Raw genomic sequence first — 17,769 nt, forward strand, 5'->3', positions numbered from 1 at the left:
GGGAGTACGGAGGTGGTACTTAAGACCACAAAGTTGATCCAACAGGTCTGTAGCAGGCTGCAGACTGCGCAGAGTCAACAGAAGAGTTATGCCGACAGGACGCGTTTAGACTTGGAGTTTCAGGTGGGCGATATGGTCCCCCTGAAAGTATCACCTTGGAAGGGTGTTATCAGGTTCCGGAAGCGGGGCAAGCTGAGCCCCAGGTTTATTGGTACTTTTAGGGTTTTGGCCCGGGTGGGTCGGGTTGCTTATCAGTTGGATCTTCCAGCAGAGCTTAGCCAGCACAACACTTTCCATGCTTCCCAATTGAGGAAGTGTTTAGTGGACGAGTCAGCAGTCATGCCATTGGAGGATATTCAGGTTGATAACAGCCTTAATTATATAGAGAGACCAGTTGTGATCTTAGACTGGAAGACAAAGACCTTGAGGAACAAGGTAGTCCAGCTAGTGAAGGTGCAGTGGCAGCACCGTAAGGGTTCGAAGTAGACATGGGATACCGAGGAGGAGATGAGGGAGCATTATCTAGAGTTATTTTTGGATTCAGCTACAGCAGACTTCGAGGACGAAGTCTAAGGTAACTGGGGGAGAATTGTAACGCCCCATTTCTGGAGGATTTTAGTATTTAAGCTCGATTCTCTTGTTCCAAACCTTAAGTGTTTATTGTTGGAGGATTTTGGTATTTAAGCTCGATTCTCTTGTGCATGCATGTAAAGTTGGAAATTTTACGTGTAAATCCAGCCTTAGAAACTTAAATCTATGATTTGGAAGCACTGAAATCGACTAGAATCAACTGTATATTATTAGCATGCATGAGACTCTACGAGTCGTTCTTAGGACTCGACGAGTCGGTTCATGCTCAAGAACAGACTCACAAGTTGTTCATACGACTCGGTGAGTCACAGACTGGACGTGTTCATATGATGAAGGAGAACTCGACGAGTTGTTCATACAACTCGGTGATTCAGATGAAGTTAGACTCGATGTTAGTATCGAAGAAGAACTCATTGAGTCTTTGCCAAACTCGACGAGTAGAAGCGGGTAGAGGATTAGAATGGATGATAGGGACTCGGCGAGTTGGCGGCCCAAATCGACGAGTCCGGTTAACTGAAAGTTGACTTTGACCAGGGGTAAATAGTCATTTTACCCTGAGATTAGTTATCAGTATTTGATTTGGTGTTTATGGGATTTGTAGTCGGGGAGTTCCGGAGCAGTAGTCAGACAGTTTCAGATTTAGCATCTCAGCAGCCAGTGTTACTAGGTGAGTTTCCTTCTAGTAGGAACGGGTCTACGGCCACGATGCCGGCCTGTTTAGTCAATAGTAGTTTCGGACTTCGGTCCGATGCAGTAGTTCAGTGTGCTTGATGTCTTTGTGATTCAAGCATGTGTTTGTGTTATGTGTTCTGGACTTCGGTCCGATGCAATATGCAGTATATGTGTTTATGCTAGTAGTTATGATTATGCTATGCTATGTTCAGTCAGTTTCCAGACTTCGGTCTGATGTAGAGGCCAAGGCCCTGGTTAGTTTCCGGACTTCGGTCTGATGCAGTTTCCAGACTTCGGTCCGATGCAGAGGGCAAGGCCCTAGTTAGCTCCGGACTTTGGTCCGATGCAGATTCGGACTTCGATCCGATGCAGTTTTCAGACTTCGATCCGATGCAGTTTCTGGATTTCGGTCCGATGCAGTGGGTAAGGCCCATTATGTGTTTATATGTTATTATATGGTATGTGGTAGTTTGGGGGAGCTCACTAAGCTTCGTGCTTACAGTTTTCAGTTTTGGTTTCAGGTACTTCCGCTAGCAAGGGGAAGAGCTCGGGATTATGGCATGGCACACACCACAGTTACAGTTTTATCATGGGAGTTTTATTCAGATATTTTGATATGATATTGATTTCAGTTTGATTCGATACATTTATTATGGCATTTTGAAACATGCGATGCATGGTTTTGTTATATAACATTTGATCTTTTGGCTTTTAGTAATGTTAAAACAAAAAAAATTTGGGTTGTATTTTTGGGATGTTACACAATACCTTCTTGTTGCGAATATCCTTTTACAGCAAGCCCGACCTTATTTCGAACTATGTTCCCTTCTTTATCAGTTTTATTTTTGAAAATCCATTTTAAGCCTATAAATGATACATCTTTAGGTTTCGGAACAGGTCTCCAAACTTTATTTCGTTCAAATTCAGCCAATTCAGATTGCATGGAAACAATCCAATCTGGATCATCCATAGCAACCTTTACTGACTTTGGTTCAACTTTCCAAATAAACACATTAAACATACAAAACTCTTGATTAACATTGAGTACCTCATTCTTTGCACGTTGTTGAGCTCTCATTAAAACTCCAGCTTGACGATCACCAAGAATTTGTCCTTAGGGATGACTTCGTGTCCATCTATCCATAGGTGGATATGCAGGATCAAAGTCCAACGGTGCAATCTTCAAACATTTCTTCAGTTTCCGATCCTTCCCCTGCATTCGACATATTATCATTTATGTCATGAAAAATATTAGATTGAACATTTGACGTATTTGATAAGGATCCATTTTTGCTCCCCCTCAATAATTGGATTAGTATTATGATACTCCCCTTAGATATTTGCATTCGTTTGACTATGCTCTCACTCAAACGTATGCTCCTCCTCAACTATATTAGCGAAACGCAAGTGCTCCCCCTCCACTTGATTATTTGGTAATACTGGTTGACTTTCGTTATTAATGGGAGAATTTGTGGATGAACTTAAATCAGCTGCATCCTGAGTAAGTGTCGAATCATCAGAATGCTTTGATTCTTCAAGAATCTGGTTATCATCAGCATGTTTTTCTGCATCGATTTCCCTATCAGGAACACCACAAATTAAATCATAATCAAAATCTAAAGAATTCAAACTTTGAGATTCATCATTTGATTCATTAATGATTGGGTTTTGTTCAAAGCACTTTTCGACTCTTTTAACGTAATAATCATCAAAAGTAAGATTAAAAATTTCTTTGATTTTCCTGGTTCGCTTGTCTAACACCATGTACGCAACTGAATTATGAGAATATCCCAGGAATATCCCTTCACCAGCTTTTTACTGAAATTTCGAAAGGTTATCCTTGAGATTCATAATGAAGCATCTACAACCAAAAACATGGAAAAATTTAACATTTGGTTTCCTATTGTTAATGATTTCATAAGGGGTTATATTAAAACGACGACGAATGAAAGATCGATTTTGAGTAAAACAAGTCGTCGAAACTACTTCAGCCCAGAGATATTATGGAAGATTTGCATATGTAAGCATTGTTCTTGCTGCTTCGTAGAGAGACTGGTTCCTTCTTTCGACAACACCATTTTGTTGAGGTGTGCAAGGAGAGGAAAAGTTATGTGAAATTCATTTATCAGTTAAAAATGAATCAAGAACTGTATTCTTGAACTCCGAGCCATTGTCACTTTTGATCTTGCGAACCTTTTTCTTCAAACTTATTTCTACGTGCTTGATAAAGTCGATCATTGCTTGAGCTGTTTCGAACTTCAGTCGTAGAAAATACTCCCAAGTAAACCATGAAAAATCGTCAAAATTGACCTATATGTACCTCTTCTTATTGAGAGTTTCAACAGTCGAAGGCCCACAAAATTCAATGTGAAGAAGTTCCAAAGGTTCAATGATCTTCGAATCAATGACAATAGGATGACCTTGTCTATGTTTCTTCCCCTGTTCGCAAGCTGCACATAAAGTGTTGTTATCAAATTTTAATACATGCAAACCTCAAACAAGGTCATTTACCACCCGTTTATTCAAAATTTTGAAATTAAGATGTGAAAGTCGTCAATGCTAGAGCCAGCTAATGTCAAACAAAGCTTTTGAAAGTAAGCACACAGAAGGAACACCAACAAGTGGTTTTATATAAAGGGTAAACATGTCGCCTTTTCGTTTGGGTTTGAGCAAAACTTCTTTTGTTTCTTTGTTTGAAATCACGCTTCCTTCTTTATAAAAAACAACCTGATTACCAGTGCCCACAACAAGTTGTGAAATACTAATCAAGTTATGTTGAAGACCTTCGACATATGAAACTCTTTTCACAGTAAACTTGCCATTCGTAACTTTGCCATATCCTTTGACTTTACATTTGTTATTATTACCAAACTTCACCACTCCTGCATTTTCCAGACTTCAAAAATCTCAGGTTTTCCTTCTTTCCAGTCATGTGACGAGAACAACCACTATCGATATACCATTTGTCATCATATTGCTTGTCACACAAAACCTACAATCAATGAAAAAATTTAGGTCCCCAAGGCTTTTTGGGTCCTTGGTGATTAATGTGAAAAACAGTGTGAAATGAGGAACCTAATACCCAATTATGAACTTAGAGTTTTAAACTTTCAATTAGGTCCACTTCGTTAGTCAAATGTATTGAAATGAAATCATTTGAAGGTTTATGCTCAACACTGACTTTCCCTTTGTCCTTCTCGGTTCGTTTCTCATTGACTTTCGCTTTTGGAATAGCTATCCACTATCGAACAGAAGGATTCAACTCCTTGGATGAAGAGATTCCATTTGAAGACTCATTCAAGTACCTCACATAAGCAACCTTGATCTCTTCGTGTGAAAACTTCCCAGTTTGATAAAGTTTGTCTTTTCCCTCCAACCAGTTATTGATGTTTTTGATATTTCTTTTTTCCTTTGGAAAATGAAGCGTTCCTTAGCTTCTTCGAAGGAGGATTGGGAAAATTAGGTTGTTTCGGTATAAATGATGTATTTTTTGTTCCTTTTACATCCAAATTTTCAAATTTGTGTTTTGGAAACACCGGTTTAACATGTGGTTGAAAACGATTTTGAAGTTCTTTATGATATCCAACATTTGGTTGTTGAAAAAGCTTTAGGAACATTCAAAAATCATCTAGGATTGGAAAATTGAGAAAAATTCATTTTTTTCATTCGATTAAAAACCATTTATTTGAAAATTATTATGTGAAAACCTTTTATTTTGAGGATGAGGAACAAAATTCTTTGATTGTTGATTTTTCACAAAATTCTCATGTTTTGGTTTTTTAAAATTTGGTTTAGAATATGAATTCGAAACTTATGGTTTACTTTTTTACAAATCTTGTTGTCTTTGAGCGGGTGTTCTCTTTATATAAGATTTGTTTTGAGAAGATGTCTGAACTGATTTAGACTCAATCATTTAAGACTGTAACAATCCAAATTTCCAATAAAAAAATTCATTTTAAATTACCAAAACATTTCCAAAAGATATAAAATTCTAAACACATTTGTTTTGATAATCCATAACATCGGATAAAATTATTCATAAAATCAAAGTGTCACAAATGAAACGCCAGAGAGTACATGCCGCACCATTACGCCGGGCTATTTGCCTTAGATCCTGAAGTACCTGAAACAACTAACAAAGTGTAAGCTAATGCTTAGTGAGTTACCCATAGCATACCCCACACAATCCAAGTAATCATATAACCCATATTAGCTATATCAGCTACATATACCACATAATCCATGCATAGAATCAAATAAAGATGCCTTGGAAACCCTCCAAGGTTTTACACCGAGTGCCATGGGAATCCCCACATGGTCTTAGCCCATTGCAATGGGAACCCCCACATGGTCTTACAAACATATAAGGATGCCATGGAAACCCTCCAAGGTCTTATATCGGTGCCATAGGAACCCCCACATGGTCTTAGCCTGGAATGCAACGGGAACCCCCACATGGTCTGATATCCGACTGCCTCTGGAACCCCCCAAGGTCTTCCATGCAAATATCACAAAGACTGCTAGCATATATCATGTATCACATAATACTTAGTATATCACATCTTACATATCACAAAATGGGTCGGATTTGGTGCCTTTGACCCATTGGTATGGTGAGGAGATTGACTTCTCAAGAAATGCTGAACCGGTAAGATATAATCCCAACTCACAACTCCGAACTCAACTACCTACAACCACTCTGCAACTAACTTCAACAAAACCCCGAATTAACAATGATACCCTTAAAGTCAAACTTGTTCAGCCCTGTTCTAATTCAAAGTCAATAGTCAAGGTCAACAGTCCATGTTGACCCAAATCATCTAGTGCACTCGCTGACTCGTCAAGGTCCTTCGGTTCTCATAAAATCGGGAAAAACCCTAGTCCACTCGCTGAGTTGATAGGACAACTCATCGAGTTCGTATAATGTCCAGAGGATCGGGGAAACCCAAGTTAACTCGTCGAGTTGGCAGAGCAACTTGTCGAGTTTTCCTAGTTTTAACACATTCAACCACTTTTCCAACGAGTCCAAAGCTCCAAACTATAGATCTGATCCCCTAGGACTGAGATACCACGTAAAGTTGCTGACTTTCCATCCATGCATGGCATTAAAGGGGATAAAACACTCAATCCTAGCTTATTAAGGGATTTAGGGCATGTAGGAGGCGCAAGAATAGATAAAGATGGCAACTTTAAGTCAAAATTGGCCATGAGATGTCCATATTTAAATCATAGCTTCATGACATGCTCAAATCCAAGAATGACCCCAAGATAAGCTAAAAATGACTATATACTTTCATAGAAGAAGATCTAAGCAATAAAAGGCCAAGGTATTGACTTTATACCTTAAAATGGTTGCCACAATAGAGTATACACTGGATCTACAACCTCTCCCTTCAGCTATGCACCAACCACTTCAAGCTTCTTCACATAAACACCAAAAATGCACTCCTTAAGCTCTCACACACTGAAAATGGTAGAAAAAGCACGAACTAGGGTTTCTATGGACAAAGGGGGCGATAAGGGAGGCTAACAATGAGGCTTAAGGCCTTTAAATATGGTGAAAACCCTGAAAATTAGGGTTTTCCTTTCCAAAGTCTACTCGTCGAGTTGGGGCTCCCCAACTCGTCGAGTTGAGTCCTTAAAACCGTGTCCAAATGAGTCTCTACATGACGAGTTGGAGCTCCCCAACTTGTCGAGTTCCAGTCCAAAACCCTAAAATATTGAAAAATAAATAATACATGGACCAAACATTACACAGACAATTTAGTTAACAAAACATTTTGTTTCTTTCGAGACTAAATATTTTTCCAATAAACCTTCTTTCTCGCTTTTGTCATTGAAATCCCATTTTCTTTATAAATCTTTTCAATTTCTTATTTGAAACTTTGGTCATTAGATTTTGATTTTTGAGAAACATCGTCATTTTCTTGTTGTTCAACTTTTGCTTTTTCAGTTTTAACTACCCAATTTCTTTGTGGTCTTTGTCTTTGAAAAGTAAACGAGTTCTTGTTGAGATTATTTTTAACTATACTTTGGTTTGAGAAAAATCCATTTTTCGATGTTGCATTGTTGTCCTCAACAATGATCTTGTTAATTTTGAGATTAAACTTTTCACCATTTCTTGTTGTAACAAACACTTGATTAGGAAATATCAAGTCGTCAATGCATTTGAAGTTTGGATATACCACTGAATTCGACTTAAGATAATGAGGACCTTTTTCTTTCATTACTTTTTTCAAACTTTTCTGACTCCTCATAAACTTGATCAACAACAACCCTTGGAATAGTTGTGTCATTCGAAACTTCATCGTCATCGCTATCTGTTTGACTATCCTCAACAGTTACATGATCAAGGTCATGACCTTTCGAAGTCGATGGTTGGTTAGTGTCAACTTTAACCGAAGAATCATTACAGATTTCTTTACCCTTAGCCATTGAAGTGACATTAATGACAGATAACTGAGAAGAATTAGCAACTTCCTACTCCTCAATTTCACTAATACCATCATAGTCATCTTCGATATCAGCAATTTTTTTTGAGAGTTAGATGTGGAATTGTCAGTTCTTTTCAAAAAAAATTATTTGTTCATTTTTGGTTAAGGTTTCATTCACAATATCAACAGGATCATTTGCATTTAAACATTCATTAAATCTAATAACACCATATGCATATCGATCTATTGGAACCTTGTTAAACTTAGATATATTCTTTTCACAGTCATAGGAAGTCGAATCAATTTTCTCCCTTTCAAAAGCTAAAAAGGGCAAAAGCTTTATATGTTGTTATTTGCTAATGTCTGACAAATGATGCAATGCAGTCAATTTTCCATACAGACGTTTAGGCGAATTACAATATATATTTCGTTGTTTAAGCAAAATATTATTATCAGTTCTAAGGCTATCTCTATCACACATGATATTTGTCAATTGTAAATCTAAACATTCTATTTTAGACTTCTTGACCTCCAAAATCCTCTGAGTTTCTAGCAATAAAGTTTTGGACCTTTCAACATCACTACTAACAGAATTAAGTAGATCATTAACATATGTAATGGCTTCATCAAACTCATATAACATTGAATTATATGCACTAGAAGGAATATTAAAGGATTTAAAAAGATAATGTACCTACGAAGTCATAGGAGACTTATGAGCAATGGTCGAAACAAAGCATTTTCCCGTGACATTCTCTTCATCCTCTTCCTTAAAACTTGCGAACATCGCTCCATGAGTCGTGTTTCGCATCTCTTCATCATCTGATCCTGACGACCATATTTGATACGTCCCTTCCTCATCATCCATTCCCTTGGCAACCAGAGACATTCTCTTAGTTTTTGCTCTAACTTCCTTAAGCCTCTCCACATAGTAGGCTTCATTCTTGACACCACTCTTCTTCTCATCTCTATTTCTCAGCATGCAATCACTCGTAATGTGATTCGATCCATTGCAATAATGGCAGTCGAATCCTGAATTTCCCTTGATCTTCTTATTTATCTTCGCTTCCTCAGTCTTCACTTCCTTCTTCTCTACTCCCTTGTCCTCATTGACATTTCCCATAAGAACTTCCTTTCAAATCATTCGTTCTTGACTTTGAATTGAATGTCTCTTTGAAGAATTTCTTCACTCGATTGTTCGAATAGAAAGCCACAACTTCGTCATCACAATTGACGAAGAGCCCTCCTTCTCAACAGTCTCTTTCTCAGCCTCTCTACTAGAAACCTTCGACATTAGTGCCAAAGGACCACCCAAACCGATTATTATTTCCTCAACTACCTCATTCACTTCACTTTCATTCGCCTTCAACACATTATAGAGATCATTAAGAGAAAAGTAGTTGAAGCTTTATTGTGTTTTTATCATGAAGCTGACATTGCGCCATTCCTTGTGAAGCCCCATGATGAAAGTCAAGTTGAACTCCATTTTTGACCTTGTGAATCCATATATGTTGTATTTATAAATTAGTTAATCCAGACGGTCGTAATAAAGCTAGATGGATTGTCCTTCTTTCTACTTGAATTCTGCTATTTGTCTTCTCACTACCTTGGTACCTATCCTTCAATGTGTCCTAAATTTCCTTTGATGTCTTGCAACTACACACATAGTTGTAAACTACCAGTGGAAGAGCACCACAGAGTTCATGCAAGCATTGTTTCTCATTTTTATTCAGTTTCTCTGCTTGTTGAGCAATATCTTGATTCGTAGTAGAAGTTCCAACATTTTTTAACACAGTAGGAGAACGAACATCGTCAATGATGCATTTCCAGAGTTTCTCATCGACTCCATTCAGATAGTCTTCCATTCAATCGACCCATTGATCATAGAATTTTGGAATCAACATAGGAATTTTTGTGGATGAACCAAGAAGATGAGAATATGAAGTCATGGTGTTCATGTTAAAATTCACCATTGTTGTACGTAAGAGATTTGAGAAAAGCTTCGAAAATTGAGATATGATGGTTAAGACTTCCAAAAATCAAACACCGAATACTCGATTTAACAAACAAAATGCATAATCGAATCAAAACAGATGATCTTAAATGATTTTCATAATCAAAAGAGCGGAATATTTTCAATATAGAATGAGACTCATAAACTTTTGAAAAATCGAGAAAATCATATCACACCTGAATGAATTCTGCTTTGATACCAAATGTAGTTGTTATTTGATCGAGTATGTAAACAGAAATTAGAGTAATGAACGAATTAAGAACACACGGTGTAAATATGATCTGGTTGGCCCGATTATGCTCTTGAAGAATACAGAGAAAAATAGAGTACAAGTGTTCAAACTCACGAAGATTACTCTAACTCTAGTATCCATCCCCTATTTACAATGAATACAAAAGCATACAAAAAATACACAAGGGACTAAGCGTTACAGTTTCGAAACTAACAATGCCCCAATGCAAAGCACACAAACTAACTTTCAAAACTAGGACTGACTCATATAGGCTTCGACATTTCACAAATACATTCGAACTCAACACTCCATCCTTTTGGAGTTGGGTGATGCGTTTCTTGTTTATATGTCCAAGACGACAATGCCACAAGCATGCTTTGTCTACATCATTAGACGAATCAATATTGAATACACTATTACCTAAGTTATCGACGCATATGATAGTTTCATACACGCTATTACAAGGAAAAGCTTTGAATATAAAAACACCATTTATATAAACAAAATAGAACCATTATTATTATCAAATGAAAAACGATATCCCTGTCTAAGTAAAGCATGAAATGAAATAATATTTATAGTCATATGTGAAACATACGAACAATTAACTAAATCAAGTGTAACACAACCATCTAGAACAAGTCTATAAGTACCAATCTTGGTAATAGGTGAAGTACGTCTATTCCCTGTAACCAAATACAAGCTTCCATGCTTCACTTCCTCACTTTCTCTTAAATCCTACAAATCATAGCAAATATGGAAACCACATCCTGTATCAAGGACCTAATAATGAGAAAGTTGTGTGTTATTGATTTGGAGATTGTAAATACATGAATAAGGCTTGATCTTTCTTTCTTTCAACTATTGAGTGCATTTTGGGTAGCTTCTCTTCCAATACCAGTTTTCACTGCAATGAAAGCATGTGGCCTCTTTCAGATCACTAACAACAAGAATATCATAATTGGCTTTCCCCTTTGCCCCACTACTGGACACTCTTGCATGGGCTTTCCCTTTCCAACTAGGTTGGGCATTTGCCTTCCTTTTTTCCCTGCCATGATTTATGGCTAGGATAGGAGCACTTGTCACAGAAGGGACACGAGTCTTATTCATTCCCAATTCAACAGTTTGCAACAAATTGTGGAGTTGAGTTAGTATTATCTTTATGTTGTTTAAATGATAGCTCAAAATGAACTGATCATACTAGCAGGTAGGGAGTTAAGGACCATGTCAATTTCCATCTGCTTATTGAATTTCATATTGAGTTTCTCTAAGATGTGACTGGGACACCAGTGATCGCTAGAAAGATGTAAATAACCATGCAAACACGCATGACGTGCTCGAAGTCATTTATGATCTCACAACGATGTGTTGGTAAACCACACATGCTCCATAAACAATCATAAAATCGATTATGTGTCGTAATTTCACTTTTGTAGTCCCACATTAGTGTGTTGGTTAACCATGCATGCTCCGCTAACGACTTAGCAAAGAAATGATGTACATTTTCGTGGGTTAAGATACATTCCACATTTTTCTTAAAATAACTAGAATAAGATTTTTTTTGAAGAATGTTCCTATACTTTATTAATTATACTTTTAATCTTTTTATGTCCTATCAAACCCGTTCGGCTAACAACCCTCCACCACATAAAAATGTTGTGGGTGAAAAGGACACTCATTCAACGGTCATTTTATAGGTCGTTTCCTTATACATCTCTTATAACGTGACTTCGTGAATGAGGCCTACTATTGATTCGATCGACTTTTGTCATACATATAATAATTAAGTGTGCTTTTAGGTATCATACCAGTTTTTCCTCACTACACTGGTCATTCTAGGGTTCTAATTATTCTCCCTTGTTCATTATCTTGTTACAAAAACCTGCAAATCTCTTGATTTGTTTTGGGTATCCTTGTGTTAATCAACATGCACATTAGATTTAAGAAGGGTCAAATATCTTTACATAAACCTGTCCATGTATTTGGTTTAACTTTCTTGCATCTCTACATGATGTAAATCATATACTCCTGCCTCGTATGTCCTTGAACATGAATTTGATGTTGCGAGTCGTTATTGGAAACTAATTTCATCTAGGTTTAGTTTTATGATCGAGTTCTCAATATGGGCATTTGTTCTTGGAATTTTATTTCATATGGGTTTTGTTATGGGATTGATATTCTGGTCTAGTGTTCATCATTTTATTTATTTTAGTTTTTGTGATGGATTTGATGTTGCAGGCTGTAATTAAAGCTTAAATTCATCTTGGTTTGTTATCTGGTCGATGAAGGAATTCGTTGTTTTCAGTTTCGCTTTGGTTTATGATCTTGAATTCAAAGGTTTGGGTTACATTTGAAATAAAGTGAAAGCGAATTATCTGGTTTTTATTATGTGTGTTTATTGAAGTTCTGAATCATTTAAGTTTTTTATGATCTAGAAAATATGAACTTATTTGTGGGTTTTTAGTTTATGTAGTTAGCCATTGAAGGTTGTGAATTTATGAGGAAGAAGAACACGTGAGGAGAGATAAAGGGGGGGGGGAGCCTTTTCATATTAAATTTCATTTAAAAAAAAAGAGAGGAAACCTCATAAATTGTCCATACGTAGTGAAATGACGGAAATGTCATTCGCTTAGCGGACAAAATATGACGAAGTGAGGCTTAAGGACCAAACATTAAAAGTTTTGAAAGCATAGAGACCATCTGTGAAACTTTTTAAACTTAGAGACTAAACTTCATATATGAGAAAAACACACAGATCATTGATGATGTTTTTTCTTTAAGTAATTTTATTTATTTATTAAATATAGTAATTTTATTTTAATAAAAAAATGAGGTAATCAAAGTGTGAAAAGATGAAAGATGAAATATAAATGTACCTACGTATTTAAAAATTCGTTTCACACATCTAAAGAGAGTCAACATTTACTTAGGTGCTGTTTGTTTGTTTAAAAAAACCTCTCAAACCACTTTTTGTTGTGCGGCACAGCACACGCGTAACACTTTCCTCTCACAACAGTTTGTTTTTTGGAAGACTTCAGACTACAAAACCTCTACGCGTGTGCTACGTGGCGCAACACTTGACTTGCCTTTTCAAAGCTCTTCAATTTTCATTTTTTCCAAGTGTTTTTTTAGAATTTTGGTATAACTTATTATTTTTAAATTTTATTTTTTTTAAATAAACTTTGATTTTTTGGAACTTTTATTTGTTGATTTGATACAATTTCTTTTTATAGTTTCCACAAAAAATTTTTGAACTTGATTAAAAAAAACGTTGATTTTTAAAATTTTTTTAATAATTTTTTCACTTTCAGTTGCATCTTTTTTATGTTTTTTACAATTAGTTTTTTTTCTGGAATAGAACTGTTAGTTTCTTTTATATTTTTTTTAAGTTTTATATTTTTGTTTTTTTACATGTTTTTTAGTATCTTTCAATGTTTTAAGAGTATAATTAATTAAAATTTCGGTGTTGAGAACTATTTTCAGTTTATAAAATTAGTTTATTTAAATTTCAGCTTACTGCAGCAGTCTGCAGATGTTAAAAAACAAACATGCTTCTTATTATAGGCTGCAGCCGTTTGTTCCACATCTTCTGCTACAGAGGATTGCAGAGGTGGTCTGCAGACTTCATTAATTTTCTTTTCGAAAAAACAAACATCACCTTAGAACCTAGGGGTGAGCATTTGGACCGGCTCTTGGACCGGACCGGTTATGGAGAATTTTGTGGACCATGGACCGGACCGGATGAGTTGTGTCCGTGTCCGTGTTCGGGTCCAGGTCCGGGTTTTCCGGTTTTTGGACCCGTTTGGACCGGTACAACTTTAATTGCATAGAGTATAATAAGTAATCTACATTGATGTATAATATTATAACTTGCAAAATTAATATGTTTCCGTTTCATGCCTAACTAATCTACATTAATGTATAATATTATAACTTGCAATTTGCAAAAATTAATTTTTGAAAATAAAAGCAACTAACATATAAATCAAGTTCACTAACAAAAGTTAAACAATTTTAAGACAAACATACAAAAGTATTACCGTAACAACAAAAATAATAGTTTAATCTTTAAAATCAATCAAACTAACAAATTTCATGAACTCATAATCTAATCTTCCATTGGCCTATTCCCCATATCGTTGTCATCCATATGTAACATATTTAAAGCTTGTGCAATCTCTACATAAACACAAATGAAAATGTTGTTAGTATTTAATAAAAAGTAATAATTGTATAAAAAAAGAATAAAGATTGTAATGTTTTTACCCAAAGCTATATCATCATCGTTCAAGATGTCACCAACGTTGTCAACTATCGGATTTGTAAACTTTATCACCCAATCTTGGGTGCATAACAAAACTTCAACTATCAATGTTGATAAACTAGTTTGATACTCACTTACAACTCTACCACAAGTGCTAAACGCGGACTCGGAATTATAGTATAAAATAATACTAAAAAGCTGAAATATTTCAGCTTTGATAGCTCTACTTTGAAGGATTGTAACTCAATGAATATAATACCAAACTAAACAAAATTATAGTCTAAATTCATCTACAAATTGTAAACTAAATGTTGGAAAAAACCACAGGTCAATCCGACTTAAAACGAATGAGTTATGAGTGTTTAAAAAACGGCACAGATTATTAAATCTTGCTAAAAAGCTGATTTTTTTCAACTTTGATAGCTCTACTTTAAAGGATTGTAGCTCAGTGAATATAATACCAAAATAAACAAAATTATAGTATAAACTCATCTACAAACTGTAAACTAAATGTTGGAAAAAATCGGAGGTCAATCCGACTTAAAACGAATGAGTTATGGGTGTTTAAAAAACGTCTCAGCTTACAAAATGTTGCTGAAAAGCTGAATTTTTTCAGCTTTGATAGCTATACTTTGAAGGATTGTAACACGGTGAATATAATACCAAAATAAACAAAATTATAGTCTAAATTCATCTACAAATTGTAAACTAAATGTTGGAAAAAACCGCAGGTCAATCCAACTTAAAACGAATGAGTTATGTGCGTTTAAAAAACGTCACAAAAATCATAATCATGTCCAACCGGTTCTAAACCCGATAAAAACCGGACCGGGAAAAAAACCGGACCGGACCGGCGAGAAATCTTAGAACCGAGAACCGGCCTGGGGGTCCAAAAAAACGGTCCGGTCCGGTCCACCGGTCCAAATGCTCACCCCTATTAAAGCCTCCTTGATATTCAACGAATGAAATGGACAAATCTACTTGTTATTCAATGGATTATATTGTATTATAGTGAGATGTCACCTTGATATTCAACGAATGAGATAGATAAATCTACTTGTTATTCAATGAATTATATTGTGGGATGTCACCTTGATATTCAAAGAATATAAAATTCAATGAAAAAAAAAATTTTAATTCTTAAATATAAATTAGTTTTTATAATTTTCTAATAAACTTTATAAAATTCAATGCATTACACTAAAAAACTAACAGAATTGTATGAAATTAAAAAAACTATATGAAAATCCATTACCATCTAAAATATAAATGACCTGCTTCGGGCTTCCATGATTCCATCGCGATAGATCTATTAACATCCACGTTTACCAATTTCAGGCTTCCATCTCCATATAGACCACAGTGATGCATGAAATATAGATATATATATATATATATATATATATATATATATATATATATATATATATATATATATCATTTAACTGTTACACAGTTTTATTCATAATAAATTAAATTAAAATATTATATTTTTTGGAAAGTAAAAATATTATTTTTAGAAAGAAAACAATCTTATTTTATATTTCAAAATAAAAAAAAATCTCTTAAAAGAATGCAGATACCTAGTGAATAAAAGCATAAACCTCTGTCCACTGCTCACTGCTCACTACTCTCTTGACTCTTCTCCTTCCTCCCCCCAAGCTCTAGAAAGATGCGCGAACATCTGGTTTCATATCAACCCCAATCTCTATGATAAATAAGATCTCTTCTTCTCCAAGAAGATGATGTCTCTTTTAGACTCACTTTACTGTGAAGAGAAGCACCAATGGGAGGACGACGAAGAAGAACCAGTACTGGGTAGTTACAGCTGTGTCGATAATCACCCTCAACACACACTCCTCGGACACGACCTATATTGGGAAGACCAAGAGTTATCCTCTCTCATTTCCAAAGAATCCGACGAATGCTTCGACAATAATCGCCACACCACTCCTTCCGCCAACCACCGCCGTGAGGCGGTGGAGTGGATGTTGGGAGTGGTCTCGCATTACTCATTCACGGCCCTCACTGCGGTGCTCGCCGTCAACTATCTTGATAGATTTTTTGACAGATTTGGAGGGTTGGAATCGGAGAAGAAGCAGCAGCAGCAGCCATGGATGACCCAACTTGCTGCTGTTTCTTGTCTTTCTCTTGCTGCTAAAGTTGAAGAAACACATGTCCCACTTCTTCTAGATCTCCAAGTACGTTTCTTTTTAAGGTTTACTTGTGTTTTGTTCTATGTTTAAACCTAACTCTTTCTTTTTTTTTCTCTTGAAATTCAAGATGGAGGGGAGCAAATACGTTTTCGAAGCGAAAACAATTCAAAAGATGGAGATTTTGATACTTTCAACTCTTGAATGGAAGATGAACCCCGTGACTCCACTCTCATTCCTCGATTATATCACAAGAAGACTCGGATTAAAGAGCTATCTCTCTTCCGAATTCCTCAAGAGATGCGAGTGTCTCCTACTATGCTTCCTTCCTGGTAACCATTTCATCACTTTCCTCGCAACTTTTGGTATAAATCATATACAGAAGCTTGTTTTAATGATTACTAATCAAGATATGAACTTATATGTATATATAAATGCAGATGGTAGGTTTAGGTCTTATCTTCCATCAGTGATAGCAACAGCAACTATGGTGCATGTAATTCACAGTGTAGAGCCATGTATTGGAAATGAATACGAATCTCAACTTCTGGGTATTCTTGGCATCAATAAGGTCAACCTTTTTAACTTTTCTAGATAAAACAATCAAGCAGTGAATTTTATGTTGCTTTGTAATTACTTGATGACTTTATAATTTATATATCTTTCTTTAATTGAAGTTATAACTTATTTGATTTAAACAGGAAGATGTGGAGGAGTGTTGGAAAAAAATCCAGGAGATAACATGTAGTAGAAATGGAGGTCGACATTTCAATAAACGGAAGTTCGGGGCAGTACCCGGGAGCCCAGATGCGGTAATGGATCTGTCTTTCAGCTCCGATGAGTCATGGTCGGTGGAGAACCCATCGGTTCCATCGTCGCCGGAGGGAGGAGCCAAAAAAAGTCGCAAGGGTGAAGCATGAGGGAAGCTTTTGTGTTAAATGTTTATTTGATTTGATGTTAAATTGCCAACCATCTTTGCATTTAGTCCACCTTGATAGCCCCACCAAATTGAGACTTTGAAGTTGTGTGGTGAGTTTTGGAGGTAAAGATGGTCGGCATTTTATCCGGATAAAAAGTAAGAAAAAAAAATGAAATGAAAATTAGAGCAATGTCTTCTTCATGAGTTCATTCCCTTTGTAAAATTTTTAAAAAAATGAACATATATGTTAATGTCAATAAGAACATTCCCATGGTTAAAAGTAACATGTTTATAATGGTTGTTTTATTCGTTTAAGAATTCTCATAAGTTTGAATTTATTTAAATGAGAAAATCATAAAAATACCATATTTGTAAAACTAAAAAATATGAACATATAAGTTAATTTGTGAATTGGATATGGTTAAGTGGATTGATGCTAGGCCGGTGGTTAGAATGGAGCGGGTGATTGTAGAGTTTGTGTGCATGATGG

At 35.8% G+C, this 17,769-nt stretch overlaps 1 protein-coding gene across 1 annotated transcript; it reads left to right on the forward strand.

Moving 5' to 3' along the window:
- The first annotated feature begins 15,807 nt into the window (after nt 1-15,807).
- Nucleotides 15,808-17,563, forward strand: LOC111884853 (cyclin-D3-1). Its single transcript, XM_023881152.3, has 4 exons — nt 15,808-16,408; nt 16,491-16,692; nt 16,801-16,931; nt 17,062-17,563. Exons 1-4 carry the CDS (start codon nt 15,950-15,952, stop codon nt 17,278-17,280), a joined length of 1,011 nt encoding a protein of 336 aa, XP_023736920.2. The 5' UTR covers nt 15,808-15,949; the 3' UTR covers nt 17,281-17,563.
- Nucleotides 17,564-17,769: the final 206 nt, after the last annotated feature.

Source organism: Lactuca sativa, chromosome 4 (assembly GCF_002870075.4).
Source record: "Lactuca sativa cultivar Salinas chromosome 4, Lsat_Salinas_v11, whole genome shotgun sequence".
Lineage (NCBI taxonomy): Eukaryota > Viridiplantae > Streptophyta > Magnoliopsida > Asterales > Asteraceae > Lactuca > Lactuca sativa.

What these genes read in the sequence shown, in the direction of transcription:
- LOC111884853 (XM_023881152.3), top strand. Translation starts at nt 15,950, where the DNA reads ATGATGTCTCTTTTAGACTCACTTTACTGTGAAGAGAAGCACCAATGG. An exon ending in CACTTCTTCTAGATCTCCAA is followed by an intron (nt 16,409 to 16,490) that starts GTACGTTTCTTT and finishes TTGAAATTCAAG; the next exon opens with ATGGAGGGGAGCAAATACGT. An exon ending in CCTACTATGCTTCCTTCCTG is followed by an intron (nt 16,693 to 16,800) that starts GTAACCATTTCA and finishes ATATAAATGCAG; the next exon opens with ATGGTAGGTTTAGGTCTTAT.